Here is a 9,898-nt window from a genome sequence, read left to right as displayed (position 1 = left end):
TTTATTCGAGCTTGCATTAAAAAGCTTAAGAAACTTCCAGAAGATGTTCAAGCTTGTTTTAATTTGTGTGACAAATGAACTAAACAAACTTGTAACGAGCTCCAATAAGAGTAGCTGGGTTCGTTTACTAATCCGACATAAAGTATTTTATAAAGAGAGGAAAATTATTTTAAACCAGTGGATGAATAAGAAACCAGAACAGAGGTTGGCTAACAGCCTAATGCTAAATAAAACAGTACTATAAGGCTGCAAGTGAACTCAGCCGTTTGTGAACACGGGACCAGGGGTTTGTTTTTGAGAACGCATCAGGCGCCAGCTTTTCAAACATGATTCGTGAGCAATAAAGAAAAGCTGTGGAAAAGCAATTCCACATCTCATTGAAATCAGACCACAACGAAAAAACAGGCATCAAAGGGGTTCCATAAGCATTTTCAAAAATATTTGACTACTAGCAGCTAAATAGGAGTAAAGCACAATAAGGTTACTGAAGTTAACAGTTACATAAGAGTACAGCAGTTTTAAGAAATCCTCAGAAAACACTCAAAAGTATGCTTTCTAGGTTTTTCTGAACCTGGACTAGCTCCATGACTTTAGTACAGATCTAGGGATGACTTACATTCTCCGGCGTTTCTTGGCGAGATTCTCAAAAACTTGGTGGACGTCTTCAGATGTTATTGGCTTTGATGCATCAAAGGACTCCTGTCAAGAACATACTTATCAGATGATTAAACTTGCACCAGAAAAGCTCTAAAACATTGAAAATTCGTTGGACACTAAAGAAAATGTTTTCCACAGAAAATGGTTTCGTGTTTGGTGGCAACCTCACACATGATGGTGCCAAGTGATGGTGGGTGGTGGCGGCAGTAGTGGTGGTTGTGGACTTGTGGTTGAATGCAACTGCCGTACTAGTGATACTCAGTGGTAATGCAGATCTAAACAACGTTTTCGAAGAATGAAATGCTTTCCACCAAAATTTAACTCATTTTCTGAGGATCACGGAAAACATATTTCATCAACTTATGTTTTCTGTCATACCAAATATCAAAAGACGTAAAATATTTCAGGAAAGCATTATCTGTCGAAAGAAATGTATTGTCTGTGAAAATTGAACTCCTAAACTTTTGCATGTTCCTATATTGTGAAAGTGTGTATGACACTGATGAAGCCCATTAAACTTGCAAGAAACCCAAGGACATACCAGGAAAGTATGAATCTCATTCTTCATGTCTGTAATACCATTCAGGATCTCCATTTTCTCCACATGACCAAGATTATTCAGAAAGTTCAACTCAACACCCTCCTGTTGCTGCAACTTCTCTTCCCTCTTCTGCTTTGCCATTTTCTCATACTCTGCAATTGAATCTTCCTTGTCAAGCAAGAAACCGATTCCCTTTTGGGTGCAGAAATTTGCACACTTATCACACCTGCAGAGGACATCTCTCCAGTTTTTAGAGAGAAACATCGGTTTAGTCTTTTCTAAAGCAGGTGGAGCTCCAACCAGATCGACTCCAAGAACGCAAACGGTACTTGGACCAGAACCCTGAATTTGTTCAATAGAATCAGGTTCTTTCTCAGAGGTCTCTACAGCAAGTATACCCTTCCCATTAGAAACCACTTCAGATGTAGCAGTAGGCAATAGACAGTTTACTTTGGGAGATTCTAAAGAAGATATGACATTCTCAAGCTTCTCAGAGGATCCGCAAGCTGAAGGAACATCTTCCAACACATTTTTGTCTTTGGTTGCATTAGTAACATCATGCTGCTTTACTGCCCAAATAGTTTGAGGATAAAGGGTCAAGAAAGAACAAGCTTCTGAGCAAACTGGGCAAATAAAATCCTCATATAACGGCTCTCCTTCCTCATCTCTTGGAATCTATTGCAAAAGAAAAATAAATAACTAGAAGGTCAAGTAAGAAACTAAACTGGGAAAACCTCCCCTAACAATTCAGGATAAAACCACAAAAACTGAGAACTAGATAAAATTGAGTATTAACACTTAACAGAAATAGAGATCCACTAATCAGAAGTTGGATCAAGGGTTTTGGGTCGAGTTGAGTTGGGTTCTACAAATAACTAAACACAATAAAATATCTAGAATGCAGGAAAGTAGCATATAGACTAGACTAGATCCCACAGGCTACGAGTCACACAAGCGGGGAAGAGGTTGGTCATGGTTAACCAAATTGATACTAAATACGGCCTTTTACCACTTAGCAGAAGTATGACAGGTACACTCAACATGATACATATCAACAAAGCATTCTATTGCACGATATAGAGATTTGGTTTAAAATGAGGCCTGTTCAAGGCAAGAAGTTTCGTGTGATAAACCCCAAGGCCTATATCAACATCTAGTAGCGTAAGTGGTATCTCCTGCAGACACCAGAAGAAGATGCAGGGGCTGTTCTTCAGAAATTGATGTATCATATCTCTAAAACAATATCCACACGGACCACACCCATAGGATCAAAGTAGAGGTGATTTCGGTTCGGGTTCGTTCGGTTCAGTCCAACTATTACCAAGACCAAATCGGTTCGGGGATAATATTGCTAGGACCGATCCCGACCGAAATTACAATCAGTCCACTTCGGTTCGGTATGGAGTCGGTCCGGTCGGGGAATTCGGTCTGACCGAATTGGGCCTAGTTGGGCCCAAAAAAAAATTGAAAGTGGACCAAATTAATTAATTGTAAGAAAATCCACCCGTTTTTTCTACCAAACACCAATTCAAAAGTCATTTTTCACTCAAGATCCATCATCAAGGCCCATAATCCATCATCCAACACCAATTCAAATACTAAGAATGCCCATTGAACAAGAGTCATATTTTTTCTGGTGAGTTAATTTCAAGTTCAACAATAAGAACCAGAGAGCTAATTCTCAAAACTTAACAAACCAAAATACCAAAAATTTCACCACACCATTTTCCCAGTTACTCTCTTCACCAAAAAGCAGAAACTCTATAAAAGTATAATATCCAACATTCCAAATTAGTTTAGTTCACCTGTTGAACCATGCAAGAACTCCACGAGAACACATCTTCTATAAATATCCAAATTAAACAAGTCTCCAAATTAAAACAGCAAGTCTTCTAAAAAATCGACAATTAATATCACATTGTTGTTTGTCCCCATGTCCTCTTTCTGCATTTCACCCCAAAAAAAAAACTCCATTAAAATAAAAGAAAATTGGAATTTATCTTCAATCTCCATTTCACCCGTGTGTGTGTGTGTGTGTGTGTGTGAGAGAGAGAGAGAGAGAGAGAGAGAGAGATTTGTTAAAGAATCGACAATTTCTCTGTAAATTCTCACCCGATTAACACATTGACCTCAGCCAAAACGATGATATGGTCAGCGGAGAAGAGAGGAGCTGAGGAGGAGGGAGGTGCGAATTGCGATCTGGCGAAGAGAGGGGCCATGAGTGACTGGGAGAGAAGGGGAAAGAGGAGCCAGAGAGGGGGGAGAGGAGCTGGGCTGCCTGATCTCTGAGATTAGATGAGATGAGAGTTGGAGATAGAGGAGATTTAGGGTTTTCAATGGACGGTCAAGATTAAAATGAATGGTCAAGATTAATCTGAAATATATAAAAATATATAAAAACACATAATCGGTCGGTTCGGTCTGATTTCAGTTCGGTCCGTTGGGTTTCGTAACACCCCTAGATCAAAGCATGACCATGCTTGATCTTTATTTGTAAGAATAAATCTTTGCAACGGCCAAAATACAAGAACGATACACAAAATCTTAAAGAGTATTGGTAGAGAAAGAATGGATGGGTTGCAACAAAATAACATTCACCATCTTTGACGTATGTTATGCACAGAATAAAACATTCCTTAGCTGATTAAAACCTGCAAAAGTGACAAGTTTGGATTCGTAGAGAAAGAGTATTGGCAGAGAAAAAATGGGATGAATTGTATTAGTTTAGATCCTATCGGTCTTTCTTGTTCAAGTATTAGTTTAGATCCTTAAGTTCTTTCTTGTTCAAGTAGTTTCGATATGGATTCACTTGAATATACTGGATCCCAAATGGGAGGCAGGTATGGTGGATTCCACCATCCCTTTTGGGTATGAAGGCGGGTATGGGGAAGAAGTCCCCAATTGGAGATTTGAGGAGTAAAATATGGTACCCCGACCCATACCCTACCCGCGGCCATCCTACCATGGATAATCCCCCATACAACCACAGACCTTTTTCTATTGGGCATGTAATTGGTAGAATCACACATAGAGATGTATGGTATGCACAAATGCATCATTTAATCTTGGCCATGTAATCATTAGAATGATGTAAGTGATAATACAAAATGCACAAATTCAAACCAGAAGACAAGACAAAATGCTATGAAAATAGACCTGTGGAGGAGATAGATTACCAACCTCATCAGAAGACTCAAGGCCAATATGCTCCTCATGAAGCCAGTCCTCACAGATACAGCACTGAATCATTTCTACTTGTTCCTCAGCTTCTGGATCAGGATAGGGGCGACCACATGTGCAATATGAACCTTTAAAGTTATGGTTATATGCATTATCCACGTTTTCTACTTCTTTGTTTGGGAAAAGCTTGCAGAAGACCTCCCCAAATTTTGAGTTTCCACAATCACACCTAAAGTTTCTCTTGGTCCACAACTCCACAATCTTGTCCAACAGCAAAAGTTAACCACCATCAAATACATGAAAAAAGTAACATAACTAGTCACAAGATTACACAAGACGAAGCGTGCAGTGCACGAACATTAATTAGTTAACAAAAATATGATCTGAGCAGTGATGCAAACACAGTATTCTATGTCCTCTACTCCTCTCCATTATAATGACGCGTCGAAGCTTAGAAGTCAAGCCAATACACAAACAAATACGATGTATTTGATACACACTTAAGGTAACGTGTGAGTTCAACACTTAAGGTCAAAATTCATGCCAAATATCAGCACCCAAAATCCATGAGACCAAAATTTTATTCCAAAGCACGGATCCTCTCTCTCTCTCTCAACTGAATTTGATGCAGAAGAAATGCTCTTATAAATCCATTCCTAAACACGACGCTGGGCTGACGAAGTGATACGATTTCGAGCTATGGAAAGTCCAAGCAAAAAAGAATAAGTTATGGATGGCACCAATTGAAGTGCTCCAATCCCTACAAATTTTATCAGGTATCATCCAGGAAAATAAAAAAACTGAAGAATACCTCGTGGCCATCATGGCAAGACAAGCTACATGCAGTGCAAACTCCAGCATTTCCCTCTGGGGTGCAGGTCAAGCATGAGAAGATTGCCTGCCTCTTCATATAACCTTTGGTATAAGTGCACTCTTTGCCATCATCACCACCCAAAACCAAATCCGCTTCCTTTAAATTGCCGTATGAGGAAAAAACGCAGAAGGAAACAAAATTAATAGGCAAAAGACCTTATTGAGCATAAGAATAAAAGTGTAGCATAGGAGTCATCGAATCAGAAATAGAATCAAACTAAGTATAAGGAAAGTTTGGAATACAACTCCTACTTTTCACATTAAATATCAGACATACCCCAAAATTTGGTTGCTAATGACACACAAAATAGATAGATTACGAAGCGGACTTCAGTGTTCAGCTAAACGACAAAAAAAGTAAAGTTTAGATGCAAAAATTTCATTTTGATAATGAATAGTGAACCAAGAATAATCCCACTAACTGACAAACAGATAATTGCAACTAAATTCTGAGGCAAAAGGACAATTATCCCACATACTTGGTCAGACTCAGGGCCCTCAATAGTAGAACAATTTTTTAAACAACCATTAATAGTCCACTAAAAAGAAAATGCCTGCTTTAGATTTGAATATTTCAGAATCCCTGCATTAGTAGTATTTATACAACTCTTACATTTTCGCTCCAAGCCATTTGATATAATTAGAGAAAGACCGTTCTCTTTTGACTGTAGCTGTGGTGATGAGCTTGAAGAACAAATACAAATTTGTGTAGCCAAACCATTTGACTTTGTTACCAATTTTGTTTTCAAATGACCAACGGAAAGAGTAACAAGCAAAATATTTACTCATTAGTAATAGCTCCACCCATTAATTCAACTTTAACCTATGAAGGATGAGAATGGCGATAAGACATGGACACAACACGGTAACAGTGCAAGAACGTCCAGAAGGCCAGACGACAAGGTCACGGCAAGTCGGCATTAAATACATAGAAGGATACAACACTAGATTAGTGATTTGAAATGTCAATTGTAACAAATACCAATAAATAATAGGAACAGAAATCCTTAACATCAATTTTGATATGCACTAGTTATTAAGAATATAGTTGGATGCCTAGTTGTTAGAATTTTGATATTAATGAGTCATATCTTATATTTCCATTATATTGGCTCCTTATGTGAGTTGAACCTATCAAATGAATCTCGTATCATGTTCAATTCTAATGAATCTATCGGAATTCAATCACAAATCTTAAGGTTCATGATCCAGATAAGATTCATTTGATTTGGTACTCATCGAATTCAGAAACCAAAACTTCTCGATTTTCATCTATATCCTCCTTGAAAATAAACCTCAGAAGGACTTTTACTTTTAAGCTTTTTTGTGTTTTTATAAATAACTATTGACCTTTAAGCTTATGACATAGCAATGCTTCCTCGACCCCTTTTTCTATACTATGAAAGAAGATATGTTCTCATGTAAGAGAAAGCAAATTCCAATTTCATCGTCTACACCCCTCCAAAAAAAGTTGTATTTTCACACGTTTCAATAGGCAAAGCAATGCAGAAAACCTAGTTAATTACCCGTTGATGGGTGTTTGGGAAAAGTAGGTACGAGTCATACGACCCAAACTTTTGACGTTATATGTGCAAACCTGCACTCATCAGACTAGAACCTACAACCCTTAGAAGTACGCTTGATTAAATAACAACAAAGGTGTTTCTCCAATGGGATTCAAGTAGCTGTTGGGAGTCGGGCTACGGTTTTCAGTTTGTCGTGTTCATTTCAAGTCTAGTGTTGTGTCTTTTAGCTAGTTTTGGGTGTTGTCGTGCTCTTTGGTTTATGAGATATCTAGGTTTTTCTAGTATTAGTGTTTGGTATTTTCTTCCATTGGTGCCTTAACAACTTTGTTGTGTTTTTGTTGTAAGCACATGATTTGTCGGGTCCTATGTTGCAACCTTGTTAGGATATGCTTTCTAATCTTGATGCTTTTTCCATTCTCCCTTTCAACTTGTTGTAATATCTACTCAAGTTAAGCAATTCAAAAAAATATATATATACTCTACTCAAACTAAGAAACTTTCTTTTTGGTTATCAAAAAAATTATGCATTGATGGCTGTTTGAAAGGGGTAGATCTGTTAGAGACATAGCCATTGGCATTAAATGCACATAACGGTTTTCTTAAACGCCAACCCACAACCTGAGATCATTGTAGGCTCCAAAATGGCAAGAGAATTTTTATTAGATTGATTTCTTTCAAGTGAATTGATCCATACACGCACAAATGTAATCCACGTATCTCAGAGCCACGTCTCTAAACATAGAGGCAATGGCTTGTTTAACCACGTAGCACCATCACAAGAAATTTTCAACTAATAATGACTAACTTCCGTATTTAAATAGGTATTGAATTCCATGCGCCGTCGATGTATGTTCTTTACTTATAGGTTGAAAATCCATAAACTCCAATGAGGAACTCCATAATTCATTTAATCCTGATTTTGCCCTAGATTTATATGCTTCAACATATGCACCACCATCCCAAATGCATCACACGAGCATCCCTTTTTTTTCCAAAGGTTATTGATCTTGCTAAAATTAATTTAAGAGAATACGTTGGCCACTTTGCAATCATATTTGACGTCTCAAAAGTCTTTTGAAGAGTGTTGAGGTCCACCAAATGTACCTCTTACCCATGCTTCCTATCCAATAGTGGATGTTTTCCCCTGCTTAACGTCTATATGAAGCCCATAGGCTATAACTTAAAATAAAAATAAGACTGGGTTAGTTCACCCCTTATAATAACAACTACTCACATTAGGTCTCTATTCAATTCATATTGGTAACAATATTATCTTTCAATGTTTGTCCTCGTTAATTCTCGATAATTCCCTTTTGAGACATCTTATACAAGTTGTAGTCCGATTCCGTGCTTTAACTAATGCTAAAAGTTTCAAATTGTTCAGAAAAACTTTCCCCATTCATGTCCTTAGTGGTCACATAGAGACTTCATCTGTTCTCATAGTTGTTCTGGATATCAGTTGACAGTAATTATAAAATCATCACCTACTACAGACAAAAAAAGAAATGTTTAACCTGTCATTAACAGTAATTGGGAGAACCAATGAGTTGCTGCCTTCAAGTAAAACAAGAACCCAAACTTGACCAAGAAGTAGTTGCCTGTTTATTTGGAGTTTCTTCTGCCTAAGGACAAGCGTATAAATACCTATGCACAATTTTCATCCTACACTGATCCTGCCTAGTGTGATTTCGCGTCAACCTTAACTGTCATTAATTAGGAGACATAACTAATTGACAAGTAAACCAAAAGAATATTAATAAGGACAAAGGCCTTTCGGGGTAGGCCTTTCAGGATTGAGCTTTTGTGCAGTTCTGTAAATAGGCCATCAGGATTCTCGTTTGCCATACCAACTGGACAATGCACAAATATATGAGGTTCCATATCAACCGAGGCATTAGTTAGGCATGCAAGATACAACAATCAAAGTAGACATGTTTCTAGTCAAGTAATCATTTGGATTTTGAAGCTGACCATAAACCAAATTAATCAGCTAAGTTTGACCTAAGGAACAGAACTAAGCTGTGAAGGAGCAAACACATGAATTTCTGGCCTTTAAACATTTGTCTATCTCCATGTCAAAAAAAAAAAAAAATTTGTCTATCTTTGGCCAGCAAACACTAAATCTTAACTAACACTCGTTTAGCAAGAAACAATTGCACCAGTAGAATGTTGAAATCATCTATCTGCGTTCCAATAATCAAACAAACACTACACAAAGAATATCCTTGATTTTCTCACAAGCCAAAAAGAAAAAAAAAACCCCATTCCTGCATTTTCAGTACACACATATTCCTGCATTTTCTCGGCAACAATAACTCTTGACCCGAAAAGTTTTTCCAAAAATGTCCCCGAAAGTGAAATTAATGATTAAGATTTACTTTGGCGTGTGGTACCCAAACATCCAAGTGCATGTGAACCACTGATTTCTCTTTCCGGGGTCTTTTCGGGAAAACACTTCCGGATTCCTAGCATTGCTCTCTCAGCAAACAAACACAGTAAACGGTTGTAACGAGGAAATATCTGCATGCAGCAAAAGATGGGAAGAAATCCTAGAAAAAATTCGTTTCAAGGAATCAAGGTTACCAATTCCTGTTCCTCGACGCCTTTGAGGTACTCGTGGATTGAAACCGTGGGCTCTGCTTCCTCTTCAAACACATCAGCCATTTTCAACAAACAAAACAAAATCCTCGCTCTCTGCAACCGTCAAGATCAAGTCTTTACGAGCAAACGAAAACTTTGTAAGAGATTTTACGAGCAACTCATGATTTGCGCCACAAAAGACGAACAAAACCCTAGGTTCTTCGAGAGGGATCTAACACGGCATATCGAAACATTTTTAGGGCGCCGATCGGTCGATGAGAGGGACGGAGAAGGGGATCGTGAATTTGGAGAGAGAGAGAGAGAGATAGAGAGAGGGTCGAGATTTTTGTTGGGGCTTTGATGGGGAATTAGGGTTTTTATAGGCGACTGAGGGACTCGACGGACATTTTCCCGCGCCCAAAGTGGTCTCTCTCTCTCTTTGATAGCAAGTCAAAGTTTTAATCCGTTCCCTCCTGATTTGAACTCTTTGCCTTTGGGTTCCTTTTTAGAGAGGAGTAATTTTTTCTTCTCTTTAAATTGC

At 38.1% G+C, this 9,898-nt stretch overlaps 1 protein-coding gene and 1 long non-coding RNA gene across 2 annotated transcripts; both read right to left on the bottom strand.

The window, feature by feature from the left end:
- Positions 1-404: 404 nt before the first annotated feature.
- LOC131317901 (uncharacterized) lies at positions 405-9,874 on the bottom strand. Its single transcript, XM_058347586.1, has 5 exons — positions 9,361-9,874; positions 5,190-5,348; positions 4,379-4,639; positions 1,199-1,873; positions 405-699 (listed from the first exon to the last, which is right to left on the bottom strand). Exons 1-5 carry the CDS (start codon positions 9,439-9,441, stop codon positions 613-615), a joined length of 1,263 nt encoding a protein of 420 aa, XP_058203569.1. The 5' UTR covers positions 9,442-9,874; the 3' UTR covers positions 405-612.
- On the bottom strand, positions 2,394-4,370 carry LOC131317902 (uncharacterized). The gene is made up of 2 exons (XR_009197446.1): positions 3,311-4,370; positions 2,394-3,142 (listed from the first exon to the last, which is right to left on the bottom strand). It is a non-coding gene; the product is annotated as an uncharacterized LOC131317902 (long non-coding RNA).
- Positions 9,875-9,898: the final 24 nt, after the last annotated feature.

Source organism: Rhododendron vialii, chromosome 2a, assembly GCF_030253575.1.
Source record: "Rhododendron vialii isolate Sample 1 chromosome 2a, ASM3025357v1".
Classification (NCBI taxonomy): Eukaryota; Viridiplantae; Streptophyta; class Magnoliopsida; order Ericales; family Ericaceae; genus Rhododendron; species Rhododendron vialii.
Note: the sequence above shows the minus strand (reverse complement) of the source record. Positions and strands in the feature narration are given on the sequence as shown.